This window comes from Rhyacophila brunnea, unplaced genomic scaffold (assembly GCF_057557595.1).
Source record: "Rhyacophila brunnea isolate RB1 unplaced genomic scaffold, BYU_Rbru_1.0 scaffold_2, whole genome shotgun sequence".
NCBI lineage: Eukaryota > Metazoa > Arthropoda > Insecta > Trichoptera > Rhyacophilidae > Rhyacophila > Rhyacophila brunnea.
The window spans coordinates 2,734,338-2,760,532 of NW_028232859.1; the positions used below are offsets into that span (position 1 = coordinate 2,734,338).

At 32.4% G+C, this 26,195-nt stretch overlaps 1 protein-coding gene across 4 annotated transcripts in view; it reads right to left on the reverse strand.

Annotated features, from left to right (window-relative positions):
* Nucleotides 1-6,762: 6,762 nt before the first annotated feature.
* Ctr1A (Copper transporter 1A) overlaps nt 6,763-26,195 on the reverse strand; it is a 46,399-nt gene continuing 26,966 nt past the window's right edge. For 2 of the 4 annotated variants that reach the window (XM_085946505.1, XM_085946506.1), the window contains 5 exons: nt 18,522-18,757; nt 14,938-15,012; nt 14,314-14,429; nt 13,513-13,626; nt 6,763-8,661 (listed from right to left, as the gene is read on the reverse strand). In XM_085946505.1, the coding sequence (XP_085802631.1) occupies nt 8,460-8,661; nt 13,513-13,626; nt 14,314-14,429; nt 14,938-15,012; nt 18,522-18,692 (678 nt within the window). In that variant the 5' untranslated portion in view covers nt 18,693-18,757 and the 3' untranslated portion in view covers nt 6,763-8,459. Of the gene's footprint in view, nt 8,662-11,184; nt 11,218-13,512; nt 13,627-14,313; nt 14,430-14,937; nt 15,013-18,521; nt 18,758-26,195 lie in introns of all 4 variants that reach the window. The other 2 variants (XM_085946503.1, XM_085946504.1) reach the window with 2 other exon arrangements.

A 26,195-nucleotide genomic window follows, 5' to 3' on the forward strand; every position in this document is an offset into this window, starting at 1 on the left:
AAATTAAATAAAATGGTCAAATCATAATGTTGAAATTTGAGGCAAATTTGTTTAGGAACGATAATTTTGTTGTTAAACTTGTCTATTTGGTTGAAATTTAAAAAAAGATAAATCCCATTATTACTAAGTTTAGGTAGCTATTTCTATATATACCTAATGGTTCTCCTCGGTTTGCCGCCCCCAAGCGACGCTCAATCTGCCTACCCCCATGGGACGTCACTGATATAACACGTTCAGTATATTATATTAAAACACTATACTTATCCTAATAATACATACAATCGTTTGAAGTTGTTATTAGACAATATAACAGTGCTAATTAATGCCTTTGCTTCGTTTGGAACAAATCTCAAACGTATTCCAGGTAAAGGTACATATTGCCGGCGAAGTATACCATTTCACATCAATTTGACAGCTGTATGTTTATGATACAGACAAAGCAGTTAAGCTGCGCATTGAGCCCCACAACATTATAATCCAACGTGCTAGCCACTCAGTCATCGTGGGCTTAAAAAATCCTGAATCAATCCAACGCTTCATGAAGGTCTGTTCAAGCAAAGTAATTCCATTCCTTTCGGGCTTACAGATCGTTACGTTCATGTGTTATCAAATTTGTGATAATATATACCTACCTATTCAATTCATTATTATTATCACCATCATCCTGGATCAATCCACTGTCAGATGAAGTTCTCTCCAACCTAATTCTATTTATCTGGTAATATAGTATATTTTATTAATATTAATTGTTGTAGACCTACATAAATATTACAAAACAAAGGTAGAGTGTGGTAGATCACTGCATTCTGACACTGGATAGTTGATTACAGCCTACTTCAAATAGGACATGCCTATGGTAAATTAAGTCGTAATAAACATTGACTAAATTATTGATCATCTTTTTAAATTGTTTGGCATTTTAATAATCAATAATTGAGGCGTCTAATTACAAAAAGCAACAAGTCCACAATTCAATATTTTCGGGAAACAACGTTTTTATGTTTCAAGCTTCAATTATTTGTTTTAACGTGAGATTATTTTTTCCGTTGTTTTCTATGTCAAAATTAGAACCTAATGGCAATTTGTTTCAGCCGATAAACCCTTAAATGTAATAAATATAGGCAAAATAAAATTGGACGTAGCGCTATTTGTACCTCACTTTTTAATTTACTCTGCATAAAGCACATATTTCCGTGGCACTATCATGAGTTTACCAGATGCTACAGCATGGGAGACGCCCTTTTCAATATTGGACATTCCCTTATTGGTTGACTTAAACGCGCGAAATCAACCAAGCTTTAAATAATATGAAACACGGACTTGGCGCTTTTTGTAATAAATAGAGACTTCAAATATTTTTTTTCGTAGGGTTATGTCGCGTTTTGGAATTTATAGATCAATCAACAATATAGATCAGATTGTGTAAAATTATACAAAGAATACGTGCGTATTTTTTTCTCGATTTTGGCCAAATGTGGACTTATCGCTTTTTGGAATAGACGCCTCAATTCACAGCGAAAGAATTAATTATTATCAAGTGCGTAAGGGTACAAAGACTTACGTCATTATTATCAAGTATCTACCTGTCATTTCTAATATGATTATAATTTCGTACCTACATAATATATAAAAAACATAATGATTATTATTTTTCAAATAACACTTATACAGTAGGTACCATAGATTAAATATTATAACTCTAGCTAGATACTAATTTATTTAACAATATATTGTCACTTAAATAAAAAGTGGTTAAGTAGTTAGTCAATTAATTAATTAATATGCTTTCCCTTTTTAGAATTTCACAGCTTCGATATTTTTGGAAAACCCTATCAATGACAACACGAATCTTATTACCTACTAACAACAAGGTAGTGATTAAACTAAGCCTCATGAGGATATATTATTTGATTTTGCAATCATTCAATAATAAAAATAAATAATAATTATAGTAAATATTTACAGACATGACAAGTATACTCAATTTGGGGGATTAAGCAAAAAAACCCAAAGAAATTTTGGCCGCCGCACTATTATTTCATTGTAGGAAATTTGACTCGCACAACATCAATAACAATAAGCCAATTAAAGGGTAGGTAAATAGGTAATAAAGTAATTTAGACAGGCGATTTTATTACTATTAGTGTAAGATACAGGGATTGTTCTGTGGTAAGACAGTTGTTGATTTTTTGTTACGACTTGTAAAAGCTTTCACATGCTGTTTTAGCTGTTTGTCTCTTTAGTCTTTAGTTCATGTGCTTAGGTACCTACTAATAATATTAACCGGTTAACCGCATGAAATTACCCGGTTTTCGGTTAGTTTAGAAACACGCGGTTACTCGGTTAGCCTGTTTCGGTTATAACCGGTTTTGAAGCTCTAACGCTCGGTTTCAAAATAGTTTTTGTTGGATACTGTGTAATGAATTTGTAAACAACCGGCATGGCGTAATTTCTAGATTATTAAACGTTGAATATCTTGAATATTTATATAGGCATATTAAGGAGATTCTGCATTTAAAAATACAGTTTTGGGCGGTCATGGGCTTAAGAGTAAGAAGAAAATTGGTATTCGTTATTGCGTTTGTTGTGAATAAACACATTCAAGATATATTTTTCAAATTGAAAAGTGTTGTGGTTTAGTCTTCATTAAATACAATTAGTTAAAAAAGAATAGTGGAGAAGTGCTGTAACAATATGCCACAATTAAAATAAATGAAACAAAATTATTTATTTACAAAATTCTTTATAGTACGTAAAATAAATAAATATACATTCATTTGATAAGCTGGAAGGTGTAATAGAACTTAAAAAATTAAATAAAATAATTTGAGATACAAATACATAATTTTTGTCTCCTACCATAAATTTCTATAGGTAATTGAAAATAATTTAAATAAAACAAATATTTTGGAGTTAATCCACATACTTTTAATCAGGACTGGTTCCCATTATCAATAGTATGCGGCAGTGGCAAAGAGGTAGATTGTGGAGATCGGACATACATAATGTAACTTTGTTAGTCATACTTATTTATTTTCATTGAACTTAGAATACAAATCGTAGATGACGTTGGTTAGTTTTTAAAATTCAATAAAACTCTAAATTGGTAAAACACATCCAGTGGAAGAGTCCCGCCGGGCATCATTTTTTCTAGTAGGTGTATTATATATATTACAGTTTGCTTTATGCAGGGTATAATAGAACTTTATCCTTTCCACGTGGACGGCAAACCCGTTTGTGACCTGCCCTCAATATTTGGCCGTTCGGTATAATTAGCATGTTATTTAAATGCGGTAATTAAATATTCATTAAATGCTCCGCGGTCAACAAGTTAAAAAAAACTAACCAACACAATCTGCAATTTGTATACTAAGTTCAATGAAAACAAAATATAAGTATGATTAAAAAAGTATGCACTATTTATGACGGATTCCCACAGCCTACCTGTATTCACTGCTCGCCACTGGTAAATGGATTAATTAATATTGTACGTATATTGTCGTTTCCATTGCAAAATTATATATTTGGCAATGTAACATTTTTCAGATCTATAGATGTATAGAGCAAAATTATATAATTGAAAAAAATAAAATGGTGCCATTAAAAAAGGTTACTCTTTCCACCTGCAAAACAGGTTTCACAGACACAATGCAACGGAAATGACAATATTGTATTTTATTTTTATTAATACAATGTCTTTTCACAGTTACAAGTACAGTTAACAACGATAAATATAATAATCCTATTGTCATTGATTAATATTCACATGATTTATAATAAATTAATTCTGTAGCAAAGTAAGAATACATAAATACAGATTTTTTGCTTATTTAAACAGAAATTGAAATAGTAAATACGTATGGCATTTTCTTATTTAAGGATTGGCAAATATTTAAAATTAAATTGTAAAGGTTGAAAAAACATAAGGGTGTTTTTATGAAAAAATCAACCTACTCAGAATTAGGTTTATTCAGGGATTTATCTATCTATATGTATATGAATTGCCTACAAAAGTTTCAATACAATTCAATAGTAACTAATTGCAAATGATTTATCCAGTACGAACAACTTACATCAAGTTTATCAATGTAGTTTTGATAGTTCGTAATATACCAGGTAATTAAAAAAAACCTTTTAAATAAATTAAATAATACCAAATTCGAGAGGGTGTCAAGACAGATTTGATTGATAAAATATTCAATTTCTGTTTTAAAATAAGTAAAATGGGACATTACTTTAAACTAGTCTTTTTTATACTAAGGAATGATCGAAATACTTTTTCAATTAAACGTAATATTGATATTATAAATTGCCTCCTTATATCTAGCAAATATAGTAACGCTTCACCGACGAATATGGTATTTTATTCCAAACTTACAAACGATAGGAGAATGATTTCTCTGTGGGACTCTGTTTCTACTGTATGTAGAGCTACAACACTTTACCTATCAGGCAAATTATGTAAAGACAGCCAAATACTGTTAACATTATTTGATAACAAATTAGTTACTTTCGATCACCAAAATTAAAAATTATATACTTACATACATAATATCGTCTCTGTTCTGGCAGAACACGCTAACTGGAGAATACTAGTTTTGAGTAATTTGACTTTGAAGTTGTTAAAAAGTTTGAAATGATGGTCTATCATGTGAGTTTATTAAGTAATCGTAAAAAGGATGACTTTAAAATAAAGACTGTTTATTTATTAAGAAGGTTTCCAGACGGTAAAGATTGAAATAAGGAACATTTTGGTACTAACTCAATATGTCATTTTTTCGAATTAGTGTCTTCTGCCAGAAACACTGACGATATATCGATCAAATTTTTAGAAAACATAATCAATGCATCAAATAATGCTATTTGTATTCATCATTTACCATGACTTGGTCTATTAACTTAACACCGCGACTGGCGCGTTTGGAGTCGTTGGCCATTAGATATAATTAACGTGTTATTTAAATGTGGTAATTAAAAGGTTAGCAGTGATTGTATTAAATAAATTTTATGATTTAAATCACATAATTAAAATTCATATCTTTTAATTAACTATTCCTTTTATTCAATCAAAAATTCACAAGATTTAAGAATGTACCATTTTAATTATTGAACATACATAATTTAAGAGATGCAGGTTCGATTCCTGCCGTGTGTCTCACTTTTTTCAAGAAGATTTTTTCTATTGGTAATAATATATTTTCTCAGAAGTGTTTTTCAAAATTATGTATGTTTTTAAAATCCATATATTTAAAAAGGCTTTTTATCTACTGTACGTATCACTAATCTCCCAAGTGTAGTTAGTTATTGCTGTGATAAAATGAAACAATACCTTAGATATTATTTACATGCCCATTAATCAATAAAAATATATTTTTACGACTATTTATGACCCGGTATAGTGGAACAATTTAACCTTTCATATGCGCAGATGCGATTTTTTCTAGAGTAGATGGCTGGGTAAATTTAATTACAGTTAAGATTTCTAGTCCTGACTTCACTTATATCAAAGTTTATTGCATCGCTCTCTCTCGCTCAATGCTGCTCTGACTATGACTTTTTGCCGAAACTATCAGTGTGGAAATGATTTACGACAATAAATCTGATGGTGGTAGGTAAAGTGTTGAACATACATAATTATATGTTAAAAATTTGTACATGGGTGAAACAAAAACATCTTTCATTATTATAACTGAGTGGTTTTTAAAGAAAAGAAAAATGTCTACTTAGCACTGCAATATATATAAAAAAAAATATTTAATAATCAATTGCATTATGAAGTGAAGGATAATCGGTTTAATCTTGGGTTACTTAAATTTATTTAAATTTCGAATTAATTTGTAAATTAAAATGTGAGCAACCATTTAAAATACTTTTTCTTTTGTTTTGGCACTAATTTTCACAATAAAAATTCTACAAATCATTTTTTTAAGATTTAGAACAAAATCTAATTTATTAACGTAGGAAAATTGCAATAACGATATGCATAGTTTAATAATTTAAATTTTAAATAATATGTGTTATTTCATAAATTATAAACATACGATGGACATCACAATTTATGTTAAATTATTGAATACTTTTGTTGACACGACAGAAATAAATAGAAATTGTGATTCTCTAATTATTGTGGTTTTGGTGTATCGGTTTCTCTATATAATCATAGTCTTTCCAATTAACTTTTGTATAAACATAGACAGCGTAGAAGGTTAAGGTCTGCTATAATCATATTAATATTAAGTTAATTTCTATCAATATTTAGAGCAGTTGAAATGATGCTTTTTAACAATCCCATCAAAAAATAATGGTTTCCAAACCAACAATATTTAAGGCTGCAGATAGACGTGAATAGTGCTTTGAATATTCAAAAACATATTTTTAAAAGGTTATCTCTAACAATGGTAGAAAATATTAATCAATACTGGGTACCATTAATCGGGGTTTTAGGGTTATAGGGGTCTAACTACAAAAATAAATGTTTTGAGTTAACCCCGGTTTCGATAATACCATATTATCACATAGCCGTTTTTTTACAAATTTCATAGCACCAAAATCTTTATTTGCGTTTGCAGATAGGCCCCTGTGATCCTAAACCTTAAGTCACTGAATTGAAATATTATATTCTTTTTCTCCATGTATCTTAATAATAATAATATATTGTATGTGCCACAACGGTATCCTATAAAATGCATTATTCTAAAAGTCATAACTCAAGCCTCGAAATTACTTTTCTATTTTTAAATTTTATTAATATAATTTGTTTTTCAATGTTATCAATCCAATAATTTAAATACAAGTATAACGTTACGTATGCAACAATATTTTCAAAATGTCAGTATTATAGTAATAAATAAAGTATTTTGTCGCCTTCGTGGTGAACTGACCTATTCCATATATGTATATTTAATTTGATTAATCACGGAACTTACAAATGTTGTCAACGAAGAGATTTAAAATATATTTTTTTGGTTGAAATATATAAATTAACATTTTCAGATGTTATTGTATAAACATAACATTTTCATACACTCATATCTAAATTCATCCCCTTAAGGATTAGGCCGAAACCGGCTTCTGACGGCCTTATAACAAGGAGTTGACTGCTAAAGATCCACCATAATAAATCGGCAGGTGTTTGAATTTAGAACTAAGCTCATCACAGTATAAAAAGTATTGAATGACATGTCAAATGTTAGCATGTGGCGCCCTCACTCAGCCGATAACTTATACTGGTGGATACCTAGATAATTATTAATATTAGGTTTTATTTAAATAGTGTTATAAATGTCCAAAATAGGCATGAGGTGTATAACATACATTTTATCTGGTCCCATAATTATGAGAAAGCGGGCTTCAGGTATATGAAGCCAAGCTATCATAGCGCGCGCAGGGGAGAAATCATAGTCAGATTATGGTTATCTAATTTACATAACTATTCTAAACTACATGCTTTTTTTCTATAAACCATTCTCTGCTTGATTATTGGATCGCTATCCACCAGTTTTAATCAACACTATACATGGAATGGGTAAATTCACCACCGAGGTGACGATTTATTCATTGAATTATATGCATGTTCATTAACCATTAACAATTAATAATAATTTAGAATTCCTATAACATGTATCATAAAAACGAGCCTAAAACATTTTTTCACGTTGAGTATTCATTTTATTGTAATCCTGTATAGTTAATGTCAAAACCTACTTATTTTCTTCGTACGGCGAATTCTTTGTGTTTAAATATACGTTAATTATATGAGAATTAGAAATTTCAGTCTCCTTTCACATCCAAAGTGAAGAAGTCATCAGCCTTTTTTCAAACTGAATTTCAATGTCTTGGATCGCCGATCAATACCATCCGCATTGGTGTATATGACAGAACCATTGGAAACCAGCTGGAAAGGCCTGGCAAAACGCAAGAACACTGACATGTGTCAGGGATGATTGGGTGCGCGGTATTCATATGCTCCACCTTATGAGCGGACATACACAAAGATGATGAAGAAATTTCTTGCACCTTTAGTTTGGTTCAAATTGCACTTTCAATAATATTATGTAGGTAGATACATCTGAACACTGGGAAAACATTTCACTAGATAAATAACAAGAATATGCTGTTGTGTTATTATTTTGTGCATTTTAGTAACTTATAGCGGACACTTTAATTTATTGTACCCAATATTTTCACTGACAATCTGAAAGATAGTTTCTGAATATGATCCAATAACTATCACCAGAAAAAAACATGATATCAGAGGTATAAACACAGTTGAAGGATTCTAATTATGAATTCTACCATACGAAAAATCAATGAAAGTCATTTGAAATAATTTTCCACGGCACACACGAATCCACTCAGAGTGAAAATTAAATATGCGTATTGTTCATTTCGGAGTACTCGACGTCCCGCGTCAAAACGATCGGCTTATCAACGATGGTGATGGTCTCGGAAGTGTTCTGTCAGTGGCAGTGCTCTGTGACGTCCACCACGACAGACTTCCGCCAGCCGAAAAGGAAGTTTCCGGCGGCCGCGCCCGCCACCACGGCAATGCACAACCACGTGTTGTACGTCATGAACACCAACATCAACAGGTAGGAGACCGTCACCTGCACTGCGTGCAGTAGAGTTTGCCAAGCGTGGGCACGACTGCACATCGTTGGCCTGTAAAGATACAATTTTTCAATTAAAATAAAAAAAATACACCAAACAATTGTATGGGCATCAATATACATTCACAAGCATTCTAGACATGACAAGCAAAACAAAAAGGCTATTATATTTTTGCATACTTTTATAGATAAATTAATAGATTATACAATAAAAACTCTGTTATTGTGGTGTAGAAGTCGATTGAATGTAAATAAAAAAAAATGTCCAGCTTTCTTTGACATGTCTGATATAGGACATATCGGCCCCTTAGGGTGAAAGAGACACAACTCATTTTTCTCCACATTACAGGGGACCCCAAACACAAATAAAATTACATTTCATTGATATTAACAAGAAATAGTTTTCAGGTTTTCAATCTGTTGATTTTTTTGCCTGTTTGTCACTTAACGTTATATGTTATTTTATGTCCTATAGAGTACCTATATGCTTCATAGCTTTGCACTCCGGCTATATGGTTAAAATGATGTATATCGTCGTCGCGCTTGCAAAATCCGCTATGTAATAAAACACAACTTTTCCGAAGGAAAAAACTGATTTACTCAACAATGCCTCACGTTTTTTGCAAAGCAAATAAACTGAAAATTAGATAATTACTTCGGATTCAGTATAAATGATATTTTATAATACAATATTTAATACTTTAGTCGTAATAATTTTTTTTGTGGGTAAATGGCACATAGCTTGTTTTATTTGGGTCTTTAAATCCGTTTTGTGGTTGAGGCAGCACATAGCACAAATTAACGCGTATTTTAGACATAGCGGATTTTGCCCCGAGTAAAAAATGATGATTGCATAATTTAATGATATTAATTCGATGCGTAAAACATCTTTAACCAAGCCAATAGTGTGTATCGAACAAACCTTTATCTTCCCAGCCTGAATTTGACATATAAATAAGTAATAATTATCGAGTGAAGGGGAAATAAAAATATCCAGAGTACGATGGATAAATAATTAAACAATTTTATTATAGCACATCAAGAAAGTTACATTAGATTATAAATAATAAACAGTTGTATCACCTATCTACTTACTGGGCTTTTAAAATTAATACTCTTCTTTAAGTAAACACAAAGGATTGTGCAATGTAATGTAGTTTTACACTTTTTTATTGTTTAAATATTATTTGTCGACAAACGTAAACAATCCGCTATGTGCAGTAGCGCTGGTAGTAAAAGGCGCATTCTGAAGTAAAGGTCAGTGCAAACTCCGTCATGTGTCATTAACAGGCGCAATTAATAGTAACTTTTTTTATTTTAAAATGCGATATGTGACCGGAATATTCATAGCGTATTTTGCAAGCCATTTTTAAGTGAAAATACATAGCTTATTTTGCATTTTTTCTAAACTAGCGTTGATATTAGAAAACGGGTTTTACAGGCCCGTCCGTCGCGTATCGTTCCATCACATAGCGTAAAAATGTAAAAACGCAAAAAAACAATGTTTGTCGGATTTTGCAGGCGCAACGACGATATTCTAAAAATATTTTTTTTACATATATTATCTGTCTATTTATTAGTACATGTATCAATACAAGTAAATGTCATTTGATGTAATTTTATGCGAGGTAATCAGGCAAAGAGGCGTATCAGTATAGTAAAGTGTGCAAATAAAACATATACTCTACCAAACGTAACTCGAAATCACAAAAACATTAGGGTACGTTTCTTTGATCCTAAGGGGCTGTTTCATTATGTAGATTTCTAAAACCTATAATCTTTAAATTTGACATGGAATCAATTCAACAGCACTTAATTGACAGAATAAAGAGTTTTTCCCATTCAATATACTTCTAAAACAAAATACACAAGACAACAGATACTTAGCACAATATGTAGATGTATGATGCAAAAAGATATGAAGGTGAATTTTCGAAAAGGTATTTTCATAATATTATCATGATCATTAAATATTGCCATAAAAAAGGAATATTCAAATCCGGTCCGGTTCAAATAGCCTTAGGGCCGAAGACAACTAGCCACTGGCCACTAAGGGATGGATCTCAAGAATATTCAGCGACTGCGGAGGTTAATTAGGCTGACGTAAAACGAGGTGATCCTAGTGCACTGTGCATCACAAATGAAAAATCACCAGGGACATGCATATTGGTAGCAGCAGCGAATGCTGGATGGGAATTTAAAAATCACTTTTATCAAATCACAGAGAACCATTCGGTAGTAAGCAATTTTGTCACATCGTAGGTTTTAACAGCTCAAAGACAATATACTTTTGTAACAGGCAGTACATGTAAAGAAGGGATGCGGTAAATGTTTTCTCACAAAAAGGGATTGTTTTTATATACTATGTACCCTTAAATTTTAAAATGACAATACATATCTTAAAATAATGTTTTTTGTTTAAATGGCTTCGTATTTTATCATCATAAACACTATTAAAAACAATTCTTACAAAATTTGTAACCAGTGTGAATAAGATGAAAAAACAAAATAAAAATCAAGCATAACAATCTATCTACAGAAAAGCACATGCTCTGAGAATACTCAGTTGACTTACGGTTGTTTTCTGAACACCTCGCCAACCATATTGCTTCGAATAAATAAAAGAAATAAGTATTAATTTTAAATTCACACTTCAGGTCAGTAAATTTTAATGTGATTTATCATGGCAGCAGTAAAATTGAATATCAGTGATAAATTTAAAATTCTAAAAACAGCCATACACATACACACTAATTCAATCTATATGGCATATTGATGATAATGAACAAAAATCACAAATGAATGCTAAAAAATATCTTAGTGGCAACATTCTGAACTAATTGAGAAAAGGCGAATCAATATGTCAAGCAATCAGGGATCTGATTTTGACAGCTGAAAAGTGGACCACTCGTTGCTTGTGCAAAAAGTTATGCTCAGGCTTTATTAATCTAAAGATGGCGGTGTTGAAACACAATAATATGATTTTGACAAGCTGCATGGTGGCCCCTTATCTACTGTCATTCTATAAACATACTAAAATAATTGAGTAGATATCAATCAAATTTATTTATACTTCTTTATAAACATCATATAATAAAATGTAGAATTATGTAAATAAAAGATGTCAAAAACCTTTTAAGCCTCAATTACATTGAGCTTCTTTACGAGCTGTTTATTGGCGAATTTACAATCTGCCTGTAAAGTCGCCCAGTGTAATCATCGAATAAGTTAATAAGCAGGTTGTAAACACTCTACCGAGAAAAGTTGAAAGCCGGTCAACTTTACACGCTGCGCAGTAGAGCGCAGTACCAACCTCCCGGTAAAAAAACGAACTACGTTCCGTCAAAATAGTCGCTGGCTTGTGGCTTCTCAGCGAATGGAAAGTTTTGTGTGTAATCACCAATCGCAGTAGCTGAATCGCCCGCTTTTAAATTCGCCAATAAACAGCTCGTAAAGAAGCTCAATGTAATTGAGGCTTTATAGAGATGTAGCCTAAATATATTATTATGAAATTGAAGCAAAAAAAAAACCACTGGTCCACATAATATGAAATTAGCCACAAATTTCACACTACTGCTATGACATTTATTTAGCAATTTTCAGGGCATATAAAACGACAATCTGTCACGACAAGTAGATTATGCAGTCAGTTCACTTTACTCTTCGGCATTATTATTCAGTTGAAAAATTATGAAAAATTTGTGTCAAACCATTTATATACGTAAGTAATCATAATGAACATAAAAAATTGCCACCTTTATCTTAAAGCTATACTTCAGCTGAGGCATGGTCTAAAAAGATTGTGACTACACGACGCGCAGATTGTGCAAACGACACGTGCGGAACAAAACATAATTTGTCATAAAAATTCAACATGCATCCATTTCATGTTATGTTTATTGTTATATTAGAAATAATAAGATATTCATTGAAATGTTTTCTTTTTCGAGTACGTGCGTGACGTTTTTTAGTCATCTTTACACGATTTAAGAATATATTCCTCCGACGCCACCACAAAACAAATTGACATGCTCACATCTCGACTGCCTCTCTCCAATTGGCAACGAGTGCAAAATTTCTTCACACCTATTGTTGAAAATTATTTGCCATTTCACTGATGTATGCTCTTAATATTTGTGAAGTTTATCAAATTAAGCGTAGTTCATACGCTTGCAAAATAATTTCAAATGCCATAACAGAAATAACATAATATGAGACTCCTATTTATAGTCGAATTATTTGGAAAAATTAACATTGAAATCAAAAAAGTGTAAGTTTAAAGTAACTACTGTATAGTTCAAAAGGAGATGCACTATTTTTCGAAGTGGACTTTAAAGTATCAATTTTTATAGTATTTGAAGATTTGAAATAAACAAGGACCCAAGCACCAAATTTACTATTTTTTGACGACATTCAGTATTCAAAGTAATAAAATGCACTTTATAAAAATTAATAATAATATATACTAATTAAGTAATTTACTTACTATTTTAGAAACAATAATAAACATGACTTTAAAATAAATGGCCTTAGTGTCAGTGAAGTAATGTTGTTTAGCCTATTGACATCATTCATAATGAATAAAAGGGCCTAATCTCAAAAGTATTCTTCACTGTTAAAGCTATTTTCTATGAAATGTCTGGCTAAGTCCGACAAAGCACAATTGCCTTTATTTATGTAAACAATATGCACTATCGGTCTAATCTTACTTTGTGGCCAACTTCTATATTCATTTGTTTTTTACACTTATTCCTTTATTGATAGTATTGGCCAATACAAATAGAAAAAACAATTTTACACATTTGATTTATTTTGAATTTTGTAGGTTTTGGGCCTTGATTTAATTCAAATCCGTATTATTGCGCGTAAAGAAAGTAATAAAATGTAATATGTATGTACTCACTGTACTACTCTGGACTGTTCTTCCGAAGATGCCTTTTCTTCTGGCGTCTGCACCACTCTGTACTGCAAAGCATTGTATGTTTTCCAGAATAAATGCTCTCTGTAATATTTTAACCTGTAATCAAATTTAAAACCTAATTTTTTAATTCGATGTGATGAAAAACTGTCCTATTATTACAAAACATTATACAGTAATTTTTTATTGCAATTCAATAGTGCCAAAATCATTATCAAACGGATTGGAAATTAATTGGTTGACTTTCCAATTTGTATACGGGTTTCCGAGACTTGGACGGTAAAAGCAAGAGAAAAACAAAGGCTACACGCTTTTAAAATGTAGTGCTAGAGGCGGATGCTGAGAGTGTCATGGTGGGCCAAGCGAACCATCGATTCCATAATCAGTGAACTCCAAATTCGAGACAGACTCTCGTCGATTTGCCTTTCCCGGACTCATAATTTTTTTGGACATATAGCTCACAGAAAGGAAAAACGATGATATCGGATAAAGGATAATATTTCATCAGGTAGAAGGTTGGAGAGGATGAAAAAAAGCTCCGTCCAAATGGACGGACCAAATCAAGAAAACCACAGGTTTTTCACTGATACAGGCCCTTCGCTTCACTGAATGTTGAGAGTTTGAACCAAGACGAGGAGACGGCTAACATGCGGTCAAATCATCAAAATCACAATCTCAGTCCCGGCAAAGAAGAGGGATATATTTATGGTAGTTTTATTTTCACGTTCAATATCCACATTCCAAAATTATTAATTATTGAATTAACGGAAATTTAATATTTCTTACCCTTCATAACATACTGCAATTATGAAAATGGCGAAGATTGATGCAAACAGTCCTCCGAGTGAGTTGAAATTCCACCATTCAAACAGCACTGTCTCATTATTGTAGCCACCGTGGAACTAGAAATAAAGTTCTGTATGTCAATGAGACCCGAGTGTAGGATAGTATATTGATGAATTCTTATAAAGACTTTGTAAACATTTTATAAATTAACTTCTTCACCGTGTGGAGCATTTAATTACTATTAATTACCACATTTAAATTACATGTTAATTATATCGAATGGCCAACTAATGAGGGCACAACAGGTGTGCCGTCAGCACTGAAAGGATTAAGAAAATATTGACAGTGTAAATTGTGAAAATTGACTAAATCACTACTACATGGTCTGATTGACTTTTGTGGATATTGGTCACCTTAACACAATCACTATTACCACATTTAAATAACAGGTTAATTATATCTAATGGCCAATGACTCCAAATGCGCTAAATGAGATAAGGTTAAATTAATAATGTTACCGTTTTTGACTCAGCCCAATTTGTGTGACTGCAGAACTTATGTCATGTGTTTTGAAGACGTTCATAATACCTAATAGGATCGTATTGTATTAATGTCTCAAATTACCGTCATGGACATCATATGACCGCCCACAGTGTGCGCAGAATGATCATGCGCATGACCGCCCGCCGCCGAGGAGTCCTGTAACACATCAAATAAACATGATTATACATTATTTATATTAAAAAATAGCTATACATCAAAGATGTTGAAGAAAACATTCTATAAAGATGGTGCCTAAACATAGTTGAGCATGAATAGAAAAATGACACTTATGACAAATTGGAACTTACTAAAGTGATTATGGAAACCAATGAAAGCACGATCTGGTATTAGAAGGGTTTCTTAGACATACAGTCTATATCAGTGGCGAAGGGTGGAGGTAGGCTGTTAAGATTCGCTATAAATAGTGCACACTAAACTTTTTTAGTCATATGTATTTGTTTTTATTGAACTAAGACTACAATTTACAGATGGTGTTAGTTAGTTTTGAAAAATCAACTAAACCCTGCCTAAACGAAACCATAATAGTTTTAGTCTAATTTGGGCAATACGACAAAATTGTGCACACTTTTTCATTCATAGTTATTTGTTTTCGTTGGATTAAAAATACATATTGCACATATTTTTGGTTATTTTTTTTTAAATTCATTAAGCCCTGCCTAAACCAAACTATAATATATATAAAATATTATTCTATTTATAAAATATTCAAAGTTATGTATGATTTAATTGCATAATTTTAGATATTTTATAGATATACATGTATTTTTTGACTATTATCTATTATGGCTTGGTTTCTCAGGGTTTAATTGAATTTTAAAAACTAACCAACATTATCTGTAAATTGTAGTCTTATTTCAACGAAAACAAATATCCATGTCTGAAAAAGTTTAATGTGCACTGTTTATGGCGGATCTTAACCGCCTACCTCCACCCTTCGCCACTGGTCTATATACATACACGTATTAACAAAAGTTATGTTAAGTATATATTTAGAGGGGTAGGAAACCTTTTCATGATGTAATGCCGCATGAAGTTAACTGCATCCTAATAAGGCCCGCATTTAAGAAACTTTTATTAAATGCACTTAAAAATGTATGTTATTTTGTAAAAACTAATGCTATATGTGTGAAGTGAAGTGTTTTCAAATTGTATATGTAAAATCATTAATTTTATTATTTATAAATGTATATTGAAAACAATTTTTTCAACATACATGCTGTATGTAATGCTGTGTTCCCATCCCACGAGTCGATTTTTGTCAATCAACTGTCTGTTAAACAAGAACTTGATAGGACTGTTCCCACATGCCAGTTTAAGTTGAATCAATAGTCACGATCAAGATGACATCAATTGACTTTGAAACATTTTTTTTTGATGAAGACGATATACTTAATTCAGAAACTACATCAAGGGAATTCTATGACATATGACAGCTAACTAATCGCATTCAAATCAAAACAAATTGTTTTCATGTGCTCATGCATTGACGACTCAAATGATGATTCGCAGTTGAATCGTGTAAAAGTAGGGAGGAAGGAAAAAAGGAGCTTAACTTTTTGAAGTTATACTTCTTTTGGCGCGTTTGGGAAATCAGATCAGAGTGTATTTTTGGCGTGTGACATGTAACACATAATTTATTTTTTAACATGAAAAAAAACGCATTCGATTGGATTCGAACCACCGATTGTTTGGTTATCAGCCGAACGCACTACTTTTACGCCACAGTATGATACTGCAATCGTGACGATTATACAGTATATTATTATAGTTTAGAATTGTTCCGTTTCCTAGGCAGCGAATTTATTGTTATCGGCCATTTGCAATTCCTTACGTAAACAAACTATTAAACGTCAGAGTGACAGTTGGTACTTTAAAAATAAAAACAACGAGAAACCATTATATAATTTAGTAATACAAGTTAAAGTATATAGAAATAAACCAATGGCGTTCCAATATGCGGTCCTTTTTCTTGAGTGTGTAATTTAACAAGATAATTAAGAGCTAGTCAAAGAATCTAGTTTATCACAAGTTTTGTTTTTGTTTTGTTACGCCAAAGAAGTATAACTTCTAACGCGCGTACATAAGTACACACCCCGTTTTTTTTTTCAATTCAACTTCCAAGTTGTCAAGTATTTTGAAGTGTCGTTCATTCATATAAATTTAGTTTTAACTGTCATTCAATGGACAGCTCATCAACCAAAATCAACATATTATGGGAATGTGGCATTATGTTTGGTCAACCATCTTTGGGCCACTGCTTTAGATCAATAGATTGTTTGAGTAGAGTAAAACGAGAGGAAAGAGTGAACCAAACCCGATTGATGGTGATGATTAGACATTTCATCAGATAATAGAAGAAGTATGTATATTGTCGACTTCCATACAAAGAAAAAGCTACTGTACAATATTATTGTTGATACTAACTTTGTCTTCTGCGATTTACAAATATTTAATATTTTAAACTGCACTTCTTGTTTTGAAAACCATTCCATGCATGTTTAGTTTGAAAATATCATGAGTGAATAGTATTATGCCAACGAACATGATGTTATGATAACGATTAGCATGTGTTAACTGAGTCATGTGGAATAACATTGTCCTCACTTACAGAATCTGTGGCATACAGAAAAATTAATTATCGGTGAGTACTCACTAGAGGTGAGTTGGAAATACTGTCACCAGTTTGTGTACTCAAGTTTCGGATAAAACTACCCATACTAAGTATTTGTGGCCCAATAAACTTATTCCAAAAAACTTGTGATGATATCATCGCGAGTCGCTGTTCTGTGCACTCGCCAGTTGGTAGACTTTCAACACTATTGACATTAAATGCGCATGAACGAAATACATAGCACTTGAATATAGGTATATTTTAATTTATTAGTCTATTGCGTTCGAATGTATGAATAATAATAGGTCATAAATTTTGTGTCGCAGCACAGTGGTGAGATGACGCAGAGGCTTAGGCTTGTTATATACCGCTCAAAACATGTTTAAAATTTAAAAAAAATCACTGTTATTCATTTTTGTTAACAATAATATTGTTACCTAACAGAAAAACAACTCATAAATTTAAAATTTTATAATAAATGGGACTTTTCGACAAGCGGAACTCAGTGTATTTTTAGCGATTATATTAAAGCCGATACACAGTCTGAGTTCCCTGAGCCGATACGTATTTCAAATACTAATATGGAGTTGGTTTTAGTTTCAGTTGAGTATGAAACTTTTGTCGCTTACGCACGCCAAACGATCTATATAGTATTCCAAATACTAGCAAGTATTTTGGAACAAGTTTATATACTAAGTATTTTTTTATACTGGTAGTAAGTATACTTAGTCTTCAAAATCGACCAGTTTTCCCATCTCTAGTACTCACAAATGATAATATTATATTTACTAATACATAGGTTTTAGTTTAGACGTTGATATCCTAGGTATATGTGAAAATAACTCAACAATCCAAGGTTTTGAGTTAATGAATCCATTTGATGTAGAAAGATCTATTCTTTATAATTTCAGTATAGAAAGCAACTAGTAACAGGAATGTCTGAGTTAATTCATTATATTTATCATTCATTTTACGTATTGGTGTTAAAACAATTTTAAGACAGACAATATTTATAACAATACTGTATTCTTACATGAACGTGTCCTTCGGTTACTGCCTCGGCTAATCCTTGTGCAATTGTGGTCGCTATATTATGTCCTGCATGCATGTCATGACCTTGATGCATATCGTGCCCTTGGTGCATATCATGCCCTTGGTGCATGTCATGCCCTTGGTGCATATCGTGGGCGTGTCCTGATTCCATTTTGACGGAAAGAGTTCTACTAACTTGACGGTTTTGGCGGCAAAAGGTGTCAGTATTGCCGCGATCTGAAAATGAAGAAAGAATATAGTTATTATAATGTTTTTTTAGCATAAACTACAACTTTATACACCCATTACCCATGTAAGTAGGTACCTGACAAGTTTTATATAATACCACTAAAAGTAGCTATTAAATTTTCATAGAAAAAAAAACATTAGTGTAGTGTCAATATAAAATTATGAATATTAAACAAGTAAACTACCAAGTTCATATATTCAAAGAGTGGAGGTTAATTATTATGATGTGGTCTGGAAGAGGAGTTGAACAGTTTTGAAATGAAAATAAGTAAAGACGTGGATTTGTAAATTTGGATAAATTTATTGTTATACAAATACTCACTACTCGTCTGCAACATCTTCTTGGCTACACTTCTAGGCGCTGTTGTCGACTAGATGGGAGGAGCTTGTTCGTTTATAATGGAAAAATGGGAGGAGCATGTTAGTTCACAGTTTTAACACGTAGCCAAGAAGATGTTGCTGATGAGTACTGTATGTCATTTTGATTTATATTAATGTCTTATATTGCTTTAAAAGTTACGTCCTACAAATGCTGTTCACTTCTTTCCCCGCACTCTTGAAGTAGGTACCTATCTTCCTGAACCTGCGAGCCACTCTTCCAAGCATTACATCGTCGTGCATGGAAAAGAATGGACGGCACTTTTGTAAATCAAAATGAGATACTAGCCTGTATTTGTGTAATAATAAATTAGTCCAGCTTTACAAATTCAGTGTCTTATTTTCAATTCAAAACCGTCCAATTCCTCTATCGGACCCTGTATTAACAACATTTTTTATAAAGACTATTTCACCAACAAATTGGGTCCTTGCACTGGATCAAGTATACATAGGTTCCAGCCCACTGATTCGCATTTATACAAACATGGTCGCTCTGCAAAGCGGGTCAATGTGGATGCTACAATAAAACATAACCTAAATAAATTATTTATCAAAATAATACTTATGGAATCTATAATAAGTTATCACAGAAAACACTGATAACAAATGCAGATAAAATAAAAATCTATTTATTATTTTTGTTTTGTTTTTACCTTGCATAATAAATAATAAAGATAAATAAAAAATATGTCCTTGAATATCTATTTGTGTCTGTGTTTCTTTAATCTGTACCCAAGAGCCAGACTACTTTAAGCCCAAATTGGAAACATAAGACACTAACACTCCTTTTTATTGACGGTACCCGCCTGAAACTCCCCGTCTACGCGCGGTTGTAGAAAAACCAATTTGCCACGCATTTGGTTAATGTTACCCCGAATTCAAAGAGTTTATTCATCCTGTTGTAGTATTAAGTATCTGCCTTTCAGTCGCCAGATCGTGCATTTGATCATACTTCTCTCCTGTTCACACGCTGTATAACGAATATACTGAGAGAAATCATAATATGCATTTCATTGTTCAAGCTTTGGTCTGTACTGACCTCCATGTCGAAGCAGTTATACGCGTACATATGTACTCCGAAACGCAACGCGTTGTGCAAACACAATATTTTGTACCATCATTGTAATTTCTACTGTATCAATAAATCAGTTCACCAAAATAGTGTTCATCCTGAAGCAATCCCCTCCCTCCCTATTATATTATATTCATCCTGATCCAAAGGGCGGTTTGTTAGTAACTACGTACTACTTTATTTGAAGAGTTTCTGTTATTAATATACTCAATGTGCGAATTGAGTCTACAGTATTGCCTACAGATATAAGATTTAAACGGTTTAAAAAAAGTACTGATTAGTTTTTATTTACACTGATTTTTTTGCTTTAGCATGGCTTAAAAAACTAAAAAGAATAAAAATACGTATGTGTGTACATATTTATCAAAAAATTGCATTGCAATGGACCGCACACCACTGGTGTATACATACGTTGTTACCGGATGCCGCCCAGACATACATACGTACATGCATGGCGCCACTAGTCAGTCACTTCGGATTCGATACGAAAGACGCGCCGCTTGCTTCGGCGTCAGCGTCATTAAATATTTCCAGCGATGAGAGTGATTTTTCGCCAGCGAAAAACAACAGGAAACGGGCACGTTTATTGTCAAGGAGTGACACTGAATGAATATATTTCTCTATGCTAAATTTAATTGAAATCGAAAACTATGTATTTTTATATACCTACTTATAAATATTTCTATGTATAAATAATAAATAAATTCGATTTATATTTGAGTTCAAGAATTTCGTATTTTGAGTTGATTTTAAGTGATGGAACCTATCTACCATTTTTGTATGGGCACCTTATCTGTTTTTACACGGTTTTGTTTTGCACAGTAGTCTTCGGAACGTTATCCCCCGTGCAAAAAGAGGATTGGGTGTACAATGTGACATATAAATAGCGGTAATATGAACACAGTGTAATATGTATTTGGTTAATGTTACATTGTTACATGCAGTCAGTGACTATACCATCTCATATGTGGAGGGGACATACCCGTAATAGCAGCGCAAGTTTTATTATTTTGATTGTTTTAGATTGGCGTCAGATTGAATAATTATTATGTTCAACGAGATCTCCAACTATGCCGTGTCTGCCAACTCGCAGTGCACATTTACAATCAAATTAATAATCTCATTTTCAATAAACATCTGAATCCAAAACAATGCTCATTTAAATGTAAATTCCATAAAACGGATTATTAAGATTGAAATGTGGAAGCCAGTTTGTGTCTATATGCTACGTGGTAGGTACAAAATAGTCATAGGTATAGGAAGTTTAAACAGCTCAGGAATAGTATACTTACAAATATTATTTCGTGTAAATTCCTGTAAATAAAATTGTACGTATTACATTTCGCTATATTACAGTAATTCACCATCAGCTGTCTTACCGGAAAGAGTGATGGCCATTGGCGTTGCACCACGATCGGTAATACCAATTGGGAGGGCAATAACTCTGTTCAACCAAATTGCTTTGGATATTGATATATTCCACCTACGTGAGAATGAGTGAGGTGGGTGTTGTTTTTATAAATTCTTAAGATTGCATCTCTTTCTTTGTTTTTTTCAATACTGTTTTAATATCATTTCTTTGTTTTTAAATGTCATGTTGTGAACGTCTTGAATTTGTAATTTGTAAAATGCACTAATTAGTTAAATTTGAATTGCGGACAGTATCTACTTAATGATCCAATTTTATTAGATTCAATAATAAGAATATTAATACGATATTACATAATTGGAATCAAATTTCTAATAATAACTTTTCATTATTGTCAGATATTTGATAGGTATATCTACTTAATGATCCAATTTTATTAGATTCAATAATAAGAATATTAATACGATATTACATAATTGGAATCAAATTTCTAATAATAACTTTTCATTATTGTCAGATATTTGATAGGTACCTGACTTCATACTTACGAGCACCTATCATTTGTATATAATATATCATTCTATTTTTCTTTTTTCTGTTCTCTCTGACATTGCATGCTCATATGTACAAATTTCAATAATACTTAAATATATATAAGAATATTTATCGGCGGATGCACGTAGCAGTGAAAACCTAAGGACCGAGAAGAGTAGAAGGAGCTAGGGGAGGCCTTCATACAGCAGTGGATCGACCCTGACTGATGATGATATTATATATAATATAAAAATGTTACCTTTTGGTTCAAAAATATTCAATACTAACTGTTTTTCTATTTTTCATTCTAATTTATGCTCTCGTTATTTTGCTAGGCTATAATTTACATATGAAAACTTTTTATTTTCCTTAATAAAAATAAAATGAATTTTAGATAATAGATATGATTGCATTTCTAATTATTTACTTACCTACCGGCATATTGATTTTGATCTCAATACTATATTGCCATCGATTACCGAAGACATCTAACAAAGAACTGTGATAATATGGCCAACTGTATAATATGTATAAATCTACGGACACGTTCGTACGTGCATTCTCTGTTTATAAATAAATACATAATAATATGTAATGTACATAATATATTATATTGTTGCGCATGCAATGTGCAGGGAAGAAGCATTACGTTTTAAACCTTTGACAATTGTATTTAATTTTGGTTACACACACTTAAAAAAATCAGGTTAAAACATATTTAAGTAACTATCAATGTCCTTTAAATTAGTGTTGGTAAACATTTCTTTTTCGAAGAGTCACCCTCAAAATTATCTTGAAACGTTTAAATACATTATTATAGTATTTGCCAATTATGATTGCATTAAATAAGTAGTAGGTACTTGCATATCTATCAATTTATTGCAGTAGTTGGTATTTTGAGCCAAAGCAAATAAATTAGTTAATCCTGCATATTGACGCGACCTTTATCGTATGACATAGTTGTAGATGGTGACGGGCGATAAGACGAACATATTGTATGTATGTGATAATGATTAGGGTTGCCAAAGTAAAGTCTAATAAGGTCCGTTTCAGACGGGACACCGGTGTCGCGCCCGTATATAATATAGGAGGCCTTTGTATTCGAATAAAGGGGCCTTAGTAGTATGTTTATTAACGCTCTAGAGCTAATGAGTCAACGCATAATTTAGCGTTATAAAATAGAACATAAAACTGGCTGCGGTAATAAAAACAAGTGTATCGGCGGCTTGAGAATGTAGCGGCCGACGGAAAAGTTTACCGGGCACGCGTTGACTCATTAACTCTGGGGCGTTTATAAACATAATACAAAGGCCCCTTTATTCGAATACAAATGCCTCCTTTATTAATACAGGAGCGACACCGTTGTCCCGTCTGAAACGGGCCTAAGTTGTCCTATTTGACTTGCTACTTCTTTGTAATACGCAAGTAATGTGTGATCCCCACCACATTAGCATAAAACAGTAATTTAATAAGACGAAGAAAATGTATTTGTTCTTAATGTGTCAGTGGGATTTAGTTAGTGGGAATCAGTGAAACACGCGAGGGAATTTGTGATATTAGATTTATTTGTGGTTGATTAAAATATAAAGATTGCGCCTGGAGGCCTGCCACGGATTCACGCGGGACGCTACATGTCTATGTTTACATGTGAATTCGCAATCATCACATTTTATTTCACGTCACCTAACGTTTTTCCCATGATTCTTAGTCAAGTAGCGAAACTTCTAATCCATGATATTTGGAAGAACTGTAAGGATTGTGCCGCGTGAAAAGAAACTCCCACGATTGCCGAGCGGCTTACGCGACGGATTATAATGCCACGGGTCCCAGGTGCGAATCTTGGGTCTGGCAAATACACATATTGTTTTTCACTTTGTGTTTGGAGTTAGAGTATGGACCTACTGGTGGCTAACATCCATTTCTCGTAAAAACAAAAATCTGTTAATACAAACCTCCACTCTATGGAGGCCCATATGACCTTATTGGATCGGACATGGTCAAAAGAAAGAAAAGATTGTCTTATGACTATCAGAACAATGTTTACACAGAATAGATCAATATAAATAATTCCGTCCAAAGAAGGTCTGTTATATAAATCTTTGCAACGAGAATGAAGATTTTTTTTAGTTTACTATTTTGTAGTTAGCAATCCAAATAGTAAACAACTTTACGACCTACTGGAACCGATACTAATAGGTTGGGAATCCATGATATACCTATTACAATCCGGAAATTACAACAATACAACAAATTATCTACATTCCATTTTCAAATATATAGATGTGTGAGACTGTTACACTTTTAAATACAGATAGCTACACATATCGCAACAAATTAAATTTGAGCTAAACAAAGACATAATTTATTATTCTTTAAGCACATTTAATTTTAAAACCTAAATGCCATTGGTCGATTTTTAAGTGTGCAAATAAAATAACCCGTTTGAATCGCCGACGTAACCCTTTGCTTTCACTTTTCGTTAAATAAAAAAAAACATGACATTTAATGAAAACATTATAAAATGAGTTTATATAGCCAAGTGCCACACATAATATGCAGTCTCAAATAGCTGCACCAAACTTTTGTATCTTATGTTTACATAATATATAAATTCCTTCCCTACAACATATTATTATTTTAATGTAATAAATGCAGTCATTTGTAAATTCTATGTATTATAATATTAATACTATCGACCGATGGTTCTTGATGGAATTTGAATTTGAATTCTAATAGATTTAAGTTTAGTACTACCTATTTGATTTGAGTCGTTCTTGGCGGCCAGATGCCGAAAGGCGGAACCCGTGTCGGCAAAAACGACTCAAATGGAATAGTACAAAACTTAAATCCATTAAAATCTATGTATATATTTCGCTATATCACAGTTCACCGTGCTGTTGTATCGGAAAGAGATGACCGTAAAGTATTGATATTATCAAAAAAATGACGCATTGTTCATTGAGCATTGCGGAGTTGTATTCCAATTTTATTATTAGTTTCAATAAGAACATTAATTTGATAATGAATGGTATCAAACAGCTGATAATGACGCAATCATTATTATTATATATTTGACAGGTGCGACTTGACACTTGCCACCACCTACTTGCTAACCTACTATTGAATCATTCAGAATATAAATATATACGATGTATTTATATTACCTATATTATTCTGTCTTGCGTTTGTATTACGTAACTGTTTTATGTAGACAAGAATTTGATCTCAATGCTATAAGGCCATCGGTTTCCGAAACCTACAATAGTTCATGGCAAACTGTGATACGGAAAACTGCATACGTATAATTTTCCGGACACGGATAATTTATCCAATAAAATTGAGAGTAGTAGCCATCAGCACCGCAGGAATTCTTGTCTTCGCCGAATCTATTCTAAAAAGTTGTATTAACATGAGCTGCCTGCCCCCACGGGATATTACTGAGTTCATCACATGGCACCAATTTACTTTGCTGAAATCAGCATATTATGCCAGGTTGGTTGTCAGCCCTGTTTTAAGCGCCGTTTGTGGAATTCCAGAGATTTCAATAAGCGCATATCTCCGACGCGGACGCCCCCACGATATAAAATACAATATGGATCATCGGAAGCAATGGTGAAAAATATTTCTACGCGTTTTCCACTAAGCATTCATCCGAAAAACTAAGTTTATAACCATATTTATGAACAATTATAAGACATTAAAATCCTAGTAAAAATCATATAACATAATATAATATGTAGTAACATTATGTAGGTATTTCTCATTCGTATAAGATACCAGACAGGGAACTCAGAAATAATAGGAACTGAAATACATAACGAGTAAGGCGATAGCAGGTAACCGACTCGAGTAAGGAAGAATCTGGGTTAAACTTACACACGTGTTAAGAATACGTTTTACGTCGAATACTGAAAACTGCTCTCGGTTTATGCATTTACGCTCATTTAATGTTGGTGTATTACACACACTATTGCACGTGCATTATGCGTGCATCATTTTCGTAGGACACTCACACATTCAAAACCCTGCATCAAGATGCGGCGTATTAAATATAGCCTATCGGTATTCTATTT